The sequence below is a fragment of the Peromyscus californicus genome, unplaced genomic scaffold, assembly GCF_007827085.1.
Source record: "Peromyscus californicus insignis strain IS unplaced genomic scaffold, ASM782708v3 Scaffold_3__1_contigs__length_106647218, whole genome shotgun sequence".
NCBI lineage: Eukaryota > Metazoa > Chordata > Mammalia > Rodentia > Cricetidae > Peromyscus > Peromyscus californicus.
The window spans coordinates 43,404,348-43,423,104 of record NW_026294551.1 but is presented as its reverse complement, the minus strand read 5'-3'; the positions used below and the strand labels follow the sequence as shown (position 1 = coordinate 43,423,104).

At 38.5% G+C, this 18,757-nt stretch overlaps 1 protein-coding gene across 10 annotated transcripts in view; it reads left to right on the top strand.

The window, feature by feature from the left end:
- Positions 1–18,757, top strand: part of Nf1 (neurofibromin 1) — a 246,624-nt gene that overhangs the window by 67,749 nt on the left and 160,118 nt on the right. For 7 of the 10 annotated variants that reach the window (XM_052755661.1, XM_052755666.1, XM_052755656.1 and 4 more), the window contains 6 exons: positions 520–677; positions 6,496–6,669; positions 7,291–7,413; positions 8,400–8,474; positions 9,992–10,021; positions 14,257–14,388. In XM_052755661.1, the coding sequence (XP_052611621.1) occupies positions 520–677; positions 6,496–6,669; positions 7,291–7,413; positions 8,400–8,474; positions 9,992–10,021; positions 14,257–14,388 (692 nt within the window). The remainder of the gene's footprint in view (positions 1–519; positions 678–6,495; positions 6,670–7,290; positions 7,414–8,399; positions 8,475–9,991; positions 10,022–14,256; positions 14,389–18,757) is intronic. The other 3 variants (XM_052755665.1, XM_052755662.1, XM_052755658.1) reach the window with 1 other exon arrangement.

Genomic DNA, 18,757 nt, shown 5'->3' with positions numbered 1-18,757 from the left:
AGTCTTTCATGTTGTAATTGAATATTGATGGCTCTCTCACAGCACTTGTTTGCGTGTTTTAGGACTTTATTTTAGTTAGGTAGGTATATCTGATGAGGAAATACTATTTTTAATTTTAAATAAGATTTTGGGGGGTTGGGGATTTAGCTCAGTGGTAGAGCGCTTAAGGCCCTGGGTTCGGTCCTCAGCTCTGGGAAAAAAAAAGATTTTGGGGTGATACCTGCATAGCAGAGAATAGAGACCCCTTGGGAACTGAAAGTTCTTTTGTTAAGCTGTCAATCTTTTGTTCCTTCTGTAAAACCCTAATATAAAGCCATTGTAAACTGGGGACTTTTCTAGGATGGGTCAAGATAGCCCTTCTCATACATTCTTTTAAAACTCTGATCCTTGGGTTTTTTGTTTATTTGGTTGGTTGTTGGTTTTTTTGTTTTGTTTTGTTTTTGATAATTCTGGATTTTAATTTAATGCCAAGGGTTTTCTTATCGACTAAGATCATCTAATGTTTGTATTTTCACATAGAGTGTGCAGAAAAGCTGTTTGACTTGGTGGATGGTTTTGCTGAAAGCACCAAACGGAAAGCAGCAGTGTGGCCGCTACAGATCATTCTCCTCATTTTGTGTCCAGAGATAATCCAGGACATATCCAAGGACGCCGTTGATGAGAACAACATGAATAAGGTGAGGAGGGCAAAAGGTTTCTGTCCTTTCCTGATGGGAAGCACTTGTTTTACTCAAGGCATACATTTTAGTTACAGCCCTTCTGGGTCGAGCAGTTGGTTGATCTTAATAGAGACGCATTCATAAGTTATTTTATTTGAAAGAAGGATAAATAATATAATCAATGACTGGAAGGCTCTGAACTCTATTGGGTTTAGTACTGAGTAATTAAACTAGATAATTTTTGTTACTTAAACTTGTTCTTTGCTTTATTAATCATTAAAATATATTTAGAGATTTATAATTTAACTATATTTATGTGTATAAATTGAATACTGGCTGGCTATTTCCAAATAAATTACATAGCTAACAATGCATTTTCTAAAGCTTCATGGTGACTTTTGGAAATATTACTTAATAGATTTTTTTCCTTATGAAACATACCTATCCTAACAATTTAATATTTGCAAAATTAATGTAAATTTGAAAGTTTCAATCTTTTCTATGGGTTGAAGTAACCTAATTAGACAAAAATCATTAGGTTTTGGTGTTCCCAAATTTTCCTTTGACTTTTGCTTATTAACATTAATTTAAAAGTTGGGGGTTAGCTGGGTGGTGGTGGCACACACCTTTAATCCCAGCACTTAGGAGGCAGAGGCAGTCAGATCTCTCTGAGTTCGAGGCCAGCCTCATCTACAAAGTGAGTTCCAGGACAGCCAGGGCTATTACACAGAAAAACTCTGTCTCAAAAAGCCAAAAACAAACAAAAACCTAGGGATTTGAGAGATGATTTATTGGCTCAAAACACTTTCTACTCCTCCAGGGGACCTGAGTTCAGTTTCCAGCATCCACATTAGGCAGTTAACAACCTGTAGCTGGAGTTTTCCTGTGTCCACCCAGCTCCTTCAGCCGCTCAGACCCAAGTAAACTCACAGAGACTTATATTACTTATAAACTGTATGGCCGTGACAGGCTTCTTGCTATCCAGTTCTTATATCTTAAATTAACTCATTTCTATTAATCTATAAGTTGCCACGTGGCTTGTGGCTCACTGGTACTTTACATCTTATTTTTCATTGCGGCGGTGGCTGGTAGTGTCTCCTCACTCAGCCTTCCTCTTCCCAGAATTCTCCTCTCTCTTTGTCCCGCCTATACGTCCTGCTTGGCTACTGGCCAATCAGCACTTTATTTATCAATCAATCAGAGCAACACATTCACAGCATGCAGAGCCATTGATATCCACAGCTACAACCTCTTGTAACTCCAGCTCTAAGAGATCAAACACCCTTTTCTGGCCTCTGTGAGCACATACATACACATGACATTCACTCACATACATCTACACAGAAATGAAAAGAATAAAAATAAATCTTTAAAAAGACTAATAATGGCCAAAGAAACTGCTCAGACACTTTTCACCAAGACTGACACCTTAGTTGGATCCCCAGATCCCACATGGTGGAAGGAAAGAATTGACTCCCACAAGTTGTCTTCTGACCTCCACACAAATGCCCTGGTACATTCTGACACAAACACAAAATAAATAAGTATAAAAAAGAAAGAAAGAAAACTTAGTAAGTTGAAACAAAGAAAATTTCACTCTACATTTCACAGACAAAGAAAATTTCACAGACACTCACAGGAAAAAGCCACTTTTATCTTTTCTCTCCATCCATCCATCCATCCATCCATCCATCCATCCACCCACCCACCCACCCACCCATCCATCCATCCATCCATCCATCCATCCATCCATCCATCCATCTATCTTTGGCTTTTTTTGAGACAGGGTCTCGTCTCAGTATGTAGCCCTGGCTGTCCTGGAACTCGCTCTATAGACCAAACTGGCCTCAAACACAGAGATCCACCTGCCTCTGCCTCCTGAAGCTGGGGTTAAAGGCTTGAACCATTATGCCTGGCTTTTACCCTCAGTTTTAAGACAGCTAGTGTAACATAAATCTTAAAAGATCTTATTAAAATAAAAAAAAAAAAACAGAGCCAAATATTGGGGTGAAAGCTGAAAAATCAGAACAAGTCACAGCCACTGGCTTACCTCTATGAAATCCTCATTCTTGAGAGAGAGTTCCTGTTTCCTCTCACCTTATATACTTTCTGTGTCTGCCATATTACTTCCTAGGATTAAAGGCATGTGTCCTTCCCAAGCAAAGACATGAGATCTTAAGTGCTGGGATTAAAGGTGTGTGCCACCATGCCTGGCTCTGTTCCCAGTGTGGCCTTGAACTCACAGAGATCCAGATGAATCTCTGCCGCCCGAGTGATAGGGCTAAAGGTGTGTGCCACCACTGCCTGACCTCTATGTCTAATATAGTGACTGACTCTGTCCTCTGATCCTCAGATAAGTTTATTAGGGTACACAATATATCACCACAGGCTACTTACACTTATTTCTAGACCTAGAGTATATAGCGATCCATACTTAAACTGACACATTGATCACCTTTTCCAAGGTCTTTTGTGTTTATTGCTTTGTGGAGGTTTTGTCTTTGAAAAATTTCCATGTTTTTTATTTTAAGATTTTCATCTTAAAATTCTCTGATCAATTAAGAACACTGGTTTATCTTTGAGGAGACTCAGGTTCCCAGTTCCCACATGGCAGCTCACAACCACCTGTAGCTTCAGTTTTGGGGGATCTGACACATTCTTCTGTCTGGCCTTTGAGGGCACAAGGCATGCACATGGTGTGAGGTACATGCAAGCAAAACACTTATACATATAAATAAAATAAAATAATCTGAAAAATATTTTAAAATGCTACTGGATTTGGCTTGCTCTGTGTGTTTGTGTGTGTGTGTGTTTTCTCTCTTTTTTTTTCCCTTGAGATTGGTGTGTATTTGAACTGTCTTTATGTGGCTTGGGAATCAAGATACTTGTTAGCTTCACAGACCTGAGTAGGGTTTTTCCCCCCTTGGTTTTGGAATGAATTGTCCTTGAAAGTATGATCCTCCTGCCTCAGCTTTTCAAGTGTCTGGAACTTACAGGTATGGCAGCATGCTGGCCTCACACATTGAAGTTGGAAGTGTGCCTTTCTCTTTAATTTTTTGAGAAGGATTGGTGCTAATTCTTAAAATAGTTGGTAGAACTTACAAAATGAATATAAGATTCTGAATTTTCTTTTTTGAGAAATCTTTTATTACTGATTACTGATTCAATTTTATTTTCTTTTCTTTCTTTTTTTTTTTTTGTTTTTCGAGACAGGGTTTCTCTGTGTAGCTTTGCGCCTTTCCTGGAACTCGCTCTGTAGACCAGGCTGGCCTTGAATTTACAAAGATCTGCCTGCGTCTGCCTCCCGAGTGCTGGGATTAAAGGCGTGCGCCGCCACCACCACCGCCCGGCTTGGTGTACAATTTTTATAATATCTTTTTGTTTGTTTGTTTTTTTTGAGACAGGGTTTCTCTGTGTAGTTTTGGTGCCTGTCCTGGATCTCACTCTGTAGACCAAGCTGGCCTTGAACTCACAGAGATCCGCCTGGCTCTGCCTTCCGAGTGTGAGATTAAAGGCGTGCGCCATGACTGCCTGGCAATTTTTATAGTATTTTTTAGTCCTGTTTTTCAAAATCTGTAATGTTACCACATTTAGTTTTGACTTCAGGAATTTCAGTCTGCATGCATGCACAAGTGCTCTCTGTCTGTCCGTCTACATGTGTGTGGTATATGTACACATTCATGGTGGCCTGCTTATCACTTTGAGCCTTACTTTGTGAGCCGGGTTCTCACTGAAACAAGAACTGACTGATGTCATTAAGCCCCAGCAACTTTCTTGTCTCCATCCCCTAATGCACTTGACTTCCAGGAGTGGCCATGTTCATTCTTTTAAATGGTTCTGGGATCCAGACTCAGGTCCTTTTGCTTGCACAGAAAGTTCTTCTACCATCTCTCCAGCCACTGCCCCTCATCTACCCCCCAAATTTGTAAATGTTGTTGACTTTTTTTAAAGTCAACTTTTTTTCTCTCCACTGCTATCGTATATTTTGTTCAATTGATCTCTGTTCCAGTATTTACTAACTCTGCCGTGTGCGTCATCTGAGCTTAGCTTGCTCTTTTTCTCTAGTCCTGTGAGTTACTGATTTGAGAGCTTTCCTACTTTTCCTGGGTTGGAGCTTTACTCAGCGCTGCCTTTGCTTCATGTGTTGCACTATTTTACCTGAAGGGCTTTCTAATTTCCTTTTCCTGATGAGTTTTTACCTTTCATTCACTATCTGCTTGTGACTTCGGTGAGTTTTTATATATTTGTGAATTTTCTAGTTTTCCATATGCTTCTGTTTTCCAGTTTCTGTGCCCTTTTTATCAGAAATGACATGTTGTTTAATTTTAACCTCTTTCAACATATTAAGACTTGTTTATTGACCTAATGTGGTTCGTTTTGGAACTATGCACCATTTGCCCTTAAGAATATGTATTCTTCTAGTTATTGGGTGAGTTTAGCTTTTGAAATGTTAGATAGGTTTGAAGATATATATGGAGACAAGGTGGAGGTCTGAGGTTTTCATTTAGCAGAAAAACCAAGGGAAGAAATTTATAAGATACAAAGATGGATTGAAATCACAGAAATGTAATTTTAGGTGCTGGAGAGATGGCTCTTGCAGAGTACCCAGGTTTGTGTCCTAGCACTCATTGGGTGGGTTACAACTGCCTATAACTCAAGTACCAGATGCATGGTATACATACAAACAAGCAAGCACACAAACATACACATGAATTCAAATGAATATTTTAACAAGATAGACTTTTTGGTTTATTATTATTAAATTAAAAAAATATGTGCATGTGTACATGTGCATTTCCATAGAGGCATAAGATCCTCTGGAAGTAGAGTTACAGGTAGTTAGGATCCATTCAGTGTGGGTGCTGGAAACTGAATTTCGATTCTCTGGAAGAGTAGCAAGGTCTCTTAACCATGAAACCATTGCTCTGGCCCTGGATTTTTTTATTTTAATTTTTTATTTTTTTGTGTTGGTGCTGCTTTTTAAAATTGAAGCATACAAGGACAAAGGGCTGGCACACTTGGTGATGATCAGCTCAACCAGTTGGTTCAGACCGTCTTCCTCCTTTGGTTGGTCAGGTATGATTTCCTAGTGATCGTCACAAGGCCTCTATAGCCATTTGACCCTGCCCCGAACAGTTTAGGACACATCGCAAAAACAGCACACAGGTGACTGAACAACCTCAGTGGACATGGGCATCATCAGAGAGGTCTTCAGTATCATGTTAATCTGCAGGACTGCCTTTTCGTTAGCTGCCAAGTCCATCAAGACCCTGGTGCTGCCTCCATCCTTGTCCAGATCTGTGTAGGACCCTGTGCTCTTAGGAAACATCTTGTTCACAGCTGGCTTCATCTATAGCCCATGGCAAAGGTGGTTTTTGTTTTTGTTTTTTTAATTTCTAGAAATGAAATTTAGAGCAACAGAATTCTTTTGAGTATATTATTTAAAAGGCTGAATGTTGAATATACTCTAGAGTAGTAGAAAATTATGAAATAATTTGACATATACCACAATCAAGGCAGTCATATATTTAAGCCTCAAAGATAACTCAAAAGGAAGATATGATAAACCTACTCTAATGTTGAGTTCAAATGTACAGGAAGGAATGTTTCTTTTACCCCTATAGAAAGTCAACAGAGAAAGTAGAGAAAAGTGTTGTGTTTGTGTTTATTTTAACTTAAGAAAGATTAAGTGATGACTCCTTAAATATGAAATGAAAGCCAAATATAAACCATTCCTTCTTATAGTTTGAATTTTAATCCATCATTGGCTACTTTGTTAGCTAAGTCTGCAGTAGTGTAAACTCGATTTCTTGTCTTCCTAAATTGAATTCTGTAGAAGCTATTTCTGGACAGTCTACGGAAAGCACTTGCCGGCCACGGAGGCAGCAGGCAGCTGACGGAGAGCGCGGCCATTGCTTGTGTCAAGTTGTGTAAAGCGAGCACTTACATCAATTGGGAGGACAACTCTGTCATCTTCCTCCTAGTGCAGTCCATGGTGGTTGACCTTAAGGTAATATGCTATTCTTTCCCGTCTGTAGACGTCAAGGAAGTTATGTAGGTAAACTGCTAGTGTGACTGTTCTGCTAAAGAGAATTTCTAGCTCTAAATTTGGAGGTAACTTTGATAAGTTCAAAGGACCTGCTCATTAGTCTACACTGAGAATATGAAGGATGATATGCAGCAGTTCTCTCTCTCTCTCTCTCTCTCTCTCTCTCTCTCTCTCTCTCTCTCTCTCTCTTGTTTTTTTCAAGACAGGGTCTCTCTGTGTAGCTTTGGAGCCTGTCCTGGAACTGGCTCTGTTGGCCAGGCTGGCCTCGAACTCACAGAGATCCTCCTGGCTCTGCCTCCCAAGTGCTGGGATTAAAGGCGTGCGCCACCACCGCCTAGCAATAGTTTTCTTAATATGTAAGTACTTGAGTCTTAATGTAGAAATTTTGCTTGGGAGGAATCATATGTAATAAGTCTTATATGATATTGACAAACTATAGTAACCAGTATTTTGTGCTTTTTCTGGCAACTATAGTTTCTGTAATCGATGTGGATAGTGTTGATTATGTTTATATACCTTGTTAAAGAAATAAATACTTGATGACTATTTAAAGGCCACTGTTTTCTATTGGGATTTTTATAGAACCTGCTTTTTAATCCAAGTAAACCATTCTCTAGAGGCAGTCAGCCTGCAGATGTGGACCTCATGATTGACTGTCTTGTCTCTTGCTTTCGGATAAGCCCTCACAACAACCAACACTTTAAGGTAAGAAAATTGGTTTGTACAACCATGTTTATTGATGCAGCTATAATTTTTTAATTAAATTTTTTAAAATTTATTTTATATACCAACCACAGTTTCCCCTCCCTCCTCTCCTTCTGTATCCTCCTCCCACTCCCCCCTACCCCCTGCCAGCCCCATCCACTCCTCAGAAAGGGTAATGTCTCCCATGGGTATCAACAATGCATGGCATATCAAGTTGAGGCAGGCCTAAACTCCTCCCCCTTGCATCAAGGCTGAGCAAGGCATCCCACCATAGGGAATAGGTTCCCAAAAGCCAGCTCACGCACCAGGGACAGATCCCGGTCCTACTTCTTAGGGGCCCCACAAACAGACCAAGCTACACAACTATCTCCCACATGCAGAGGGTCTAGGTTGGTCCCATGTAGGCTCCCTAGCTATTGGTCTAGAGTCCCTGAGCTCCCAGAAGATTGGGTCAGCTGTCTCTGTGGGTTCCCATCATGTTCTTGACCCCCATGGCTCCTACAATCCTTCCTCCTTGTCTTCAACAGGACTCCCAGAGCTCGGCCCAGTGCTGATACAGTTATTCGTATAAAATGCAGAGACTATAAAGATGAATAGGTGTATTTTTATTAGTATTTCTTTTTTTAAAAAATCAGATTTATTTATTTTTATTTTATATATCTGGGTATTTTGTCTGCATGTATGTCTGTATACCATGTATGTGCTTGATGCCTTCAGAGTCCAGAAGAGGCATATCTCCTGGAACTAGAATACAGACAGTTGTGAGCCGACATGTGGGTCCTGGGAATTGAACCCAGGTCCTCTACAAGAGCAGCCCATGCTCCTAACCTTTGAGATAGCTCTCTGTCCTCTTTGTAGTATTTTGTGATATTCTATATTGATGCTAATTTCAAGACCTTAAATTTATTTTATTGAAAATAATTTAACTTTTTGCTGTTCTTTCGTCTTTTTTGTATTAATGATTCCCCCTGCCCCCCCCAAAAAAGATCTGCCTGGCTCAGAATTCACCATCTACATTTCACTATGTGTTGGTAAACTCCCTCCACCGCATCATCACCAATGTAAGTCTAAAAGGTATTCTATATTACTGAAAAAGTAATTTTTCTTTCTTTTTTTGTTTTGGGTTATATATTTTTTCCACTTTTAAGGAAGATGCTGGTTTTAACAAAAGTTTTTTACTTAGAACTTTATATAAACCAGGAAGCTTCTCTGAGGTGAATACCAACATTTGATATACAGCTGTAGTTTTTGTTTGGTCTCAGCCTGAGGCTTTTGTAGTGAGGGATGAAATTCATAGGTTCTTTTGGAAAGAGTAAGCCTAAAAATATTGTCATTTAAAGTTCAAAACCTGTTGAGAGCAATGCCATTGGAAATATAATTTAGTACTTTCATAACAAAGCATTTGTTACATCCTGATTTACTATCTTACCACTTACATTTAAAGGAAGAATAATTATAATGTAGCTAGTATGGCATATTTACAAAATGGAAAAACCTTATTTGATTATAATCCTCTTTAATTAGAATAAAATGCAAACATTTTAAAAGATATATTCACAAGATACAAAAGCATATCAGTGAAAGTGAGTGAATTCATTAGGTATTTGTGATAACGAGTGTATGAAGTAAAAAGCAGACAGTAAAACTTGACTAGATTTTTAAGGACTAAAGACTTTGTAAAATTGTGCTCCTTTTAGGAACAGTTGTATTTGGATGTTCTTTGCTTACTTTTATCCATTGACAGATATGTTACATTTATGAATAACTTGCTCACTTTGTTTTTGCCATTGTCCCTTAAAGTCTTTGATCACTGATACCTTGGTATATTTGTGCTGTTTATAGTTAAATTCCATTTTATGACTTGCAAATTCAAAATAACCTCCACTTCTTCATTTGCCGTGGATGTATTGAATTAAACCAAATGTTACCCCTCCTTTTAAAAAGATATCTTGCAGGGGAAAATGCCTGCTGATAAAGTCACCTAGTGACACATTCATTTTGCTTTGTGGAGTGCTAATAGCATTTTAGAACAATAGCTCTCTTCTTTAGCCTGGCCCTGTGCCTTGAAGGACATTTATCATTTGGGTGCTCAATTCCTGAAATGGCACCTGTGCTGTGTCTCCTGCATTGCGAACAGCTAAATGCTTGAGGGAACAGTACTGCCTCAGTTGGCTATCACTGATGCAGATTATAGGTAGACATTATAGTGAATATAATTAGTTCCATAGAGGATAGTCTAATGAATCTGAGTGGAGATAAAATATGTTTATATGAAAAACTTTAAAAAAATTGTACGTTTGCCAGTATAATGACTCAGACTGTTGTCCTTCCAAGGTTTAGTTTTAAAGTAGAAACAAACAAAAAAGACGTTTTTTTTTAATCTCACAAGTTTATATGTAATTAAAAAATAAGATGTTACTCCCTCCTTTGATTTAAAATATTGAAAGTATTCCACTTATTAACTGGATAACTTTATAGAAATGGTTAAAATGTAACAAATCCAAGTTTATAGTTTTTGACTGTTCTGTGACTAGTCACTTTAATCGTGAACTATTTTTGTCTATAATTGAATATGTAGAGCACTTTCAAGCATGGACTTGGCACTGCTGTAAGTGGCTGAGCTGCTCTTTCCTGGGTTCCAAGCATGCCTGCAGTGTTAGTCCCTTGCATGCCTCAGTGTGCCTGGTGAAAGTGTGTGCACCCTCTCTAAGGAGTGCTGCATGTGTGAAGGCAGAGTGCATCTGCGTCCGGAGTCATTTGTGTTTACAAAGCTCCTATACTGACTCATTTTTAAATACTGTGTATTAGCAGCCGTTTAGTGCAATAGCTTGTAAACAACTCAAATAATGTGCAAGTGTCTTTTTGTTTATTTGTTTTTTGAGACAAGGTCTCATCATGTACTATTAGATGGCCTGAAACTCACTATATAGACCAGGCTGACATACTCACAGAGATCCACCTGCCTCTGCCTTCTAAGTACTGGAATTAAAAGGACTGAGCCACCACACTGGTCCTCCAACGTGACTTCCAGGTTATACTTTAGTTATCCTCATCCTTAGAGATTGCTTGGTAAATTGTTTCTTATTAGATTCCACCCTCCACCCAGGCTTGAGGCTAACAAATAATGACTCTAAAATACTTTTAATTGTAAAGAACTATTTAAAACAGTTAGTATGCAAATTTATGCAATCAAGTATTTAATAGAGTTTAACTGGGAATGTTTAGTAGGAAAATGTATGTCTTTATGTCATATGAATTCTTTCCGAGAGTCATGGAGTTCAGATCTTAGACTTATTTGTGTATATGTTGTTTTTAAACAGTTTAGTTCAGTATTCCTAAATTCTCCTTTTCCATGTCTCTTAAACCAGTTGACAGTTTTTTAAATTATTGTGTTCTCTTAAAAGATAAAAGTTTCATTATTTTTTCTGGTTTAATGTAGAATTAGAAATGATGCTCTGAGTTTTATTTTGCTTCTGTGAGATGTCCCCACTTGCAATTTATAATTACTGGGTTTAGATCTAAAACATTCTATGGTGGTATTGTGTTCCCTGAAATATTGTGCACCCTAATAAACTTATCTGGGGTCAGAGACAGAACAGCCACAATATTAAACATAGAGGATAGGCAGTGGTAGCACACGCCTTTAATCCCAGCACTTGGGAGGCAGAGCTAGGCAGAAATCCATGTGTTCAAGGATACAGCCAAGCATGGTGACTCACGCCTTTAATCCCAGAAAGCGAGCCTTTAATCCCAGGGAGTGATGGTAGAAAGCAGAAAGGTATATAAGGCGTGAGGACCAGAAACTAGAAGCATTTGGCTTGTTAAGCTTTTAGGCTTTTGAGCAACAGTTCAGCTGAGACCCATTCGGATGAGGATTCAAAGGCTTCCAGTCTGAGGAAACAGGATCAGCTGAGGAACTGGTGAAGTGAGGTAGCTGTGACTTGTTTTGCTTCTCTGATCTTCCAGCATTCACCCCAAAAACTGGCCTCAGGTTTGATTTTATTAATAAGAACTTTTAAGATTCCTGCTACAACATTCCAATTTCTTTTAGAAATTTTTTTTTTTTTTTTTTTTTTGGTTTTTTGAGACAGGGTTTCTCTGTGTAGCTTTGCGCCTTTCCTGGAACTCACTTGGTAGTCCAGGCTGGCCTCGAACTCACAGAGATCCGCCTGGCTCTGCCTCCCGAGTGCTGGGATTAAAGGCGTGCGCCACCACCGCCCGGCTCTTTTAGAAATTTTTAAAGTCTATTCACTATTTGAATTTTGTTGCAGTGTAAGTTTTTAGCAGTTTCTAAATTGGTATTTGTGCTGTTACTTTTTAAAAATGATGTGCACTAAGAAATAAACTATAGTTTTAAGATCTATGTTCTATAGTTTATCTGTATAAGCTTGCTTATCCACCCACCCACCCACCCATCTATCTATCTATCTATCTATCTATCTATCTATCTATCAATCAATCATTTTTTTGAGATAAGGTTAACAGCCCTGTGTAACAGCCCTGGCTGTCCTGGAACTCACTCTGTAGATCAGGCTGGCCTTGAACTCATAAAGATCCACCTGCCTCTGCCTCTGGAATGCTGAGATTAAAGATGTATGCCACTCCTGGTGGGCTCCTGTATAGGCTTTTTAAAGGTTATATTAGATGTGCAGTTGGGAAAATAAGAAATATACATGGACATGAACATGCTACATCTGGCATAGTAGTTTATTGCAGATTTTTTCTTGTAGCAGTTTATTGTAGTTTGCTTATTAATACTTCATATATTGAAGGTAATCTCTGCCAAGAGGTTGTTAAAAAGTAATTTCCAGGGTATTTGAAAATAATTTAAATAACCTGTTAGGAATGTATATAATTTGCTTATATGAGTATAAATACTTTTTAATAAAGTATTATTAAGGGAAAATGTCTATTTAAATTGACTAGTTTCAGAATGGACATACTTAGTAACTGATCAAAACGCTAAACTTTTTTTTTTTTTTTACTAACTCAATTGATGTCTAATTTTTAGTGCCTGTTTTATTTGAAAGTGTTTATTTTGAAATAAATGGATTAATTCCTTATGAAAAAGGAAAATTATAAAATTAATAATTCTTAAGGCTGTAAATTAATATATAGTATATACTTATTACCATGGTACACTTTTTTTTTTGTTTTTGTTTTTTTTTTGTTTTTGTTTTTCTAGACAGGGTTTCTCTGTAGCTTTGGAGCCTATCCTAGACTAGCTCTGTAGACCAGGCTGGCCTCGAATTCACAGAGATCCACCTATCTCTGCCTCCCGAGTGCTGGGATTACAGGTGTGTGCCACCACCGCCCGGCTAGCTCTTATATCTTAAATTAACCCATTTGTATTAATCTGTGTTTTGCCACGTGTTCCATGGCTTACCGGTCTGCTGGCATGTTGTTCCTTGGGCAGCAGGCTGGCGGCTCCTCTTAGACTCTGCCTTTCTCTTTCCTGTCTCTCTCCTTGGATTTCCTGTCTGCCTCTAAGCGTCCTTGCCATAGGCCAAAGCAGCTCATTTATTAACCAGTGGGAACAATATATATCCACAGGGTATATACAGAAAGACATCCCCCAGCACTTCTCTGACCCCTGTTTTACTTCTTTTTTGAGATGAAGCCTTGCTGGGTTGCCCAGTCTAGCCTTGAGCGTCCTCCTGCCTCAGCCCCCGTGGGTCAGGACTAACAGTGGGCACCACTGTGCCTGCCTTCGTTTTGTTTTTAGGTTCCTTGTAAATAGAGATTGAGACTCAAAATACTGTGAGGTATGAATGAGAACTTAATGTTAAGACTCGCTTGATTTTGAGTAAAAAAATAGTGAGTAGGATGTGTGAAGTTGTATTTACTATGTGTGTACCTGTATTTACTATGCAAATATGTTATTATTCTATCAGATTTTTAACCAGAGTATTAGCAATTGAAAATTCATATTTTAAGCTTATTGTTTTCATATATAATCTATGTAAGTGGTGAAAGTTTATCTGATCATTTTTCTATAAACTGATAATAAACATTAGTGAATTTTCACCATTATGTTTTGAAGCATTTAAAATTGAAATATATTAATTAAAGTAAAGGTCATTGAGGATACATTTTAATTGAAACAGGCTTCATAAACTAGCGAGGTAGGCTAAACAGAAATAGGAAAATATCTATATAAAATAATAATTTTAAGAATCCTTAGCTTCATCTGAGAATGTAGGGGAATGGTAGACCACTTGCTTAATGTACAAAAGCTCCAAAGGCCTGGCTTTAATCTCTAGGATTGTAAAAGTAAAAATACTTAGCTAGGATCGGCTGTCTTTGTTTATGGTGACCATTTAGTCTTCCATGTATTCTACCATCTGCTTATCAACTTAAAGATGATTGGTTTACTAATGGCTTTATTTCATTTACTAATTTCATGTTGTTGATTATTGTTGTTTGTAAGCATTTAACTAATGGTTTACATAGTCTTTCAACATTGTGTTGAAGCACTAATCTCATGGAAAGCTATGATATAAAAAATATATAATATATGCATGTGTTTCTGAAATGTGATAAACACTTTTAAAAAAAGACAAAGATTGGCTAAAGAATTTTCCAAATATTTTGGTTTTAAATTTAGTAGGACATTATTGAGAAAGGAAAGCCTCATTTGCACATGCTCATTATTATATTTTAAAATATAGTATGTCTGGTTAATGTTTGACCTAAAGACATCATTTGAAGACTTTGAAAATCATATTGTGTGTTTGCATGGTCTCTGAAAGTTTCTCACAAAGGTTAAAAGCTAGAATTACAGTGTTAAGTGTATACAAGTCATGTGATTTTTGTACTCTATGTTCTCTTGTTTTTCTCTAGTCTGCATTGGATTGGTGGCCCAAGATTGATGCTGTCTATTGTCACTCAGTTGAACTTCGAAATATGTTTGGTGAAACACTTCACAAAGCAGTGCAGGGCTGTGGAGCGCACCCAGCAATACGGATGGCACCAGTAAGAAACCCTGGGTTTTGAGTTCACCTGTCCACTGCGTCTTTGGGGTCTTCATCTCATTGCTGCGGACTTGCGTTTAGAGGGTCGGCTGGCTCTTTCCTTCCATGAATGTTGTGTGTTGTGTAATACAGTGCCACTGCTGCTGATTAGCAGGATCTGTTTTTCACTGTGTTTGTTAAGTGAGCTGAATTTTCTTCAAGAAAAATTTCCAGAAAATGCTAATAATACCCTAGTGAATGTCACCTTTCTTCTGTTTTCACTTGAGTTTTTTCTTACTCAGATGTTTTGATTTGTTTCTTACTTTCAAGGATGAGCAATGCAACCAGACCCGTGGGTTAGAGTAAATGTCCTGATGCTGAATAAATAGTACACAGAAAATTAGAAACAGACTGAAACAGTTTCTACTCAAGGATACATCCATTTTAGTAAATAATGATCATTCAGCAAAATTTGAGCAAAAATTGATAGGCACTTTGACATTGATGTTGATTTAAGCTTAACAAAGGCATACTTTGAAATTGTGTTCCAAGAGATGGGTTAGTACAGAAAGCTCATGGGAAGTGAGTAGTTTCCACAGCTAGTCAGGGTTGTGTACTTGATTTCTGTCTGTGTGTAGGAAGAGTATTTACATGGGAACTCTTCATTGATTGGTGGTGCTTTGTCTTCTGCTTATTTTCTGTTCTTATTGACTGCTGTCGCTCACATGGCCAGATGCCAACCAGTCACTGCTTTGCATGGCAGTGGGCTTCTGTGGCTGTAAGTATGTATGACCCATTGGAACTACCTCAGAAAAGTCCATTTTTTCTTTGACTTTTCTGTGCATAGTTACCATTGTAGTCACATCATGTCATTTCAAAAGAGAATACAGTATGTCTTCACGTGTTGGTTTTATCTAATAAACTATCCATCTCACACTTGTAATTTAAACAGTATCCTCCCTGGCATGCTTCTCTTTCCAAGTTCCTATGACAGTATACAAAATACACCAAATACTTTGTTTTATACAGTTAGGTTCATTCCTATCCAGTTGTAGCAGCAGTTTTTGAAGATTTAAAAAAACCATACCAGCTGTTCAAATGAAGACGGTTTCTATTCAAGGAGCTTTGGCATTATTATCCTAAAAACAACAGCTGAAAGGACAGGCCAGGGTTTGTTGGTTTGTTTTCCTTTAGTGCTGGAGATCAGTCTTAGGTCCCCCATGAGTGCCAGACATGTGCTATACTATACCCCCTGCCCAGTGGTATTTTATTAAATAAAATGTCATATGCAGGCTTACTTTAGTTGATTTTTTGTGATGGCAAGGACACAGTATCTTTTTAATTAAAAAATTTGTTACAGGTGTATATGTTAATGGTAACATATATAATGACTATGTAAATATTACTTAACTAGACATTATTTTCTTTAAGCTTTAGTAATTCTTTTAACTCACCCCCACACCTTTGTTTTTGCATTAGGAGAGCATGCTAACAGTCAAAACTAGGGCCTCTACTATGCACACCTGTACCACTGAGCTGTAACTCCAACACCAGATTACTGTGTGTTGGGATATAGCTCAGTGGTAAAGTGCTTCCCTAATATGCATTGGCCCTTAGGATCAATTTTCAACATTGCAAAGGAAGACTTTGTATTTGTTACCTAGGTTTATTATACATCTTATGCTGGTAAGAGATATAATGGAATTGGTGAAAGTTTCATATTTGCTTCCTGTTTTATAGCTTGCTAACACCTCTGCCATTTAATTTTTTTAAAAGATTTATTTATTTATTATGTACACAGAAGAGGGTGCCAGATCTCATTACAGATGGTTGTGTGCCACTATGTGGGTGCTGGGAATTGAACTCAGGCCCTCTGGAAGAGCAGTCGGTGGGTGCTCTTAACCTCTGAGCCATCTCTCCAGGCCCGCCATTTAATTTTTATGCATGACTGCTGACACAAAATGAACCTCATTCTTTTGAACAGTCACAGATTTGCTTGATAGTCCGATATAGTTTACATTTAGAAGTTTCTTAGATTTGGTTGTTAGTTGACCCTATGAGCCCTACGGTATGCTATGATCACTGTTTCCTTAAATCTGTAACTAGAGAGGATGGCTTGTGGTTCAAGGACATCAATGATAGGAATTTTGTTTTATTTCTATTCTTATTGTTATTTTTGGAAGTAGCAATATACATTTAATTTTCAGAATCACTTTTAAACTTCTTTTTCTTTGAGATACAGGCCATGTAGCTTTGGCTGACCTTGAACTCACTGTCTTCCTGCTTCCACCTTCCCAGTGTTTTCTAAGAGTCATTTTTGTTATTTTTAATTACATGAGTGTATGTGTGGGTAGGTGTACATGAGTGTAGGTGCCCATGGAGGCCAGAGGCATCAGATTCCCCCAACAAGCCAGAGTTACAGGTGATTGTGAGCCACCTGAGCGGAGTGCCAGGGACTGAACTGTAGATGTAACCAACCTTCTTATTAAATAAGAAACACAGAACCAATGCAAAGAAGAAAGCCAAGAGGTCAGAGCTAAGGGCTAAAACCTTACCCTTCCTCCTGCGGTGGTCCTACCTCTCCGAACCAGAGCTACCCAACCACATGACCGCCTCATCACGGCCTGTCTGTATAGGCCTCCAGGTTTTCTATGATTGGTATTGAAATTAAAGGCATGTGTATCCGATACTGGCTGTATCCCTGAACACACAGAGACTTACCTAGCTCTGCCTACCAAGTGCTGGGATTACAAGCGTACGCCACCACTGCCCTGCTTTCCTATGGCTTGCTAATAGCTCTGACCCCTGGGCAACTTTATTTATTAACATACAAATAACATTTTTTTTTCTTTTTTTTTGTTTTTCGAGACAGGGTTTCTCTGTGTAGCTTTGCGCCTTTCCTGGAACTCACTCGGTAGCCCAGGCTGGCCTCGAACTCACAGAGATCCGCCTGGCTCTGCCTCCCGAGTGCTGGGATTAAAGGCGTGCGCCACCACTGCCCGGCCAAATAACATTTTAATACAAATAAAATATCACCATACTGAACTTGGTCTTCTGGTAAAGCTCCTAACCACTGAGCCATCTCTCTAGCTCTCCCCAGTGTTTTAACACTTTGTGTATTCCTGTGTATAGAATTTTGAATGTGTGTGTGTGATGGCTGTAGGAAAATTTTCTGGTTATTTGTTTTGTTTTTTGAGAAAGGGTTTCTCTGTGTAACAGCCCTGGCTGTCCTGGAAATTGATTTGTAGACCAGGCTGGCCTTGAACTCACAGAGATCTGTTTGCCTCTGCCTCCCAAGTGCTGGAATTAAAGGCATGTACCACCACTGCCCGGCCCTGTTTAATATTTTTAATCAGAGAAAGTGGAAAATTACTCTGACTTAATTAATAGAGTAAGGAAATTTTAGAGTTTGTGAATCCTTAAGGTAAGCAGCATTCCTCTCTGCTTATGTATGAATAGGCGACAGATGTGCCTGCTGCTAATGCTAGGATCATGGGCTATTTCTTATTTGCATTGCTTAAATTGATTTGGAGACTTAGGAATCTGAGCCTTCACTTTGCTGCAGAAGTAGCAATCTAGAAGTTTTGTGTGGCTGGACATAATGGAACATACCTTATTCCCAGCTCTTGGGTGGCATAAGCAAGCAAATCTCCATGAATTAGAGGCCAGCCAGGACTACATAGTAAGATCTTGTTTCAAAAAACAGTTCTGTGTATCAAAAGGTAAACTAATATGTGTTTCAAAGCCTGACAACTGCCTACAATTTTGGAGGTAAGTTAATTGGTAGAAAGCAGTAGTTACTTGGGGGCTGGAGAGATGGCTCAGCAGTTAGGAGCACTTGTTGCTCTTAGAGAAGACCTAACTATGGTTCCCAGCTCCCATAAGGTGGCTCATGAAGATTCTTACCTCTAGTTCCAGGGGATCTGGCACTTCTTCTGAACTTTGCCAGCACCAGTATGTACGTGGTGCACATGCATACACACAAGCAGGCAAAACACACATTGTACACATTTTTTTAAGCCAAAAAACTAATTACTTTGATTTTGTTTTTCTTCAACAAGATAAAAATATGTTGTTACTTTTTGATTCTGCTATAGAGCAGCCCTGAAGCTGTTTTGAATAAACTTAACCAGTTTCCTAAGAGTTTTTATTATATATAGCTTGCATTGGATGGGATTTTATTATTTCAACTCTTTGAAAATGTTTCGTTTGATTTGTTTCCATAACTAAGGAAACTAAGGCCAAATATTGTTAAGGAATTACAATGTCACAAGCAGAGTTCCTTTTGAGGATTTTTTGATACCCAGCCTCGTCCTGCTCTGCTCCTTGGTGGTTCTACCGCAGTAGCAAGTTCGCTTGGTGGATAATGAAGCTTTTGCTGCTTCAGCACA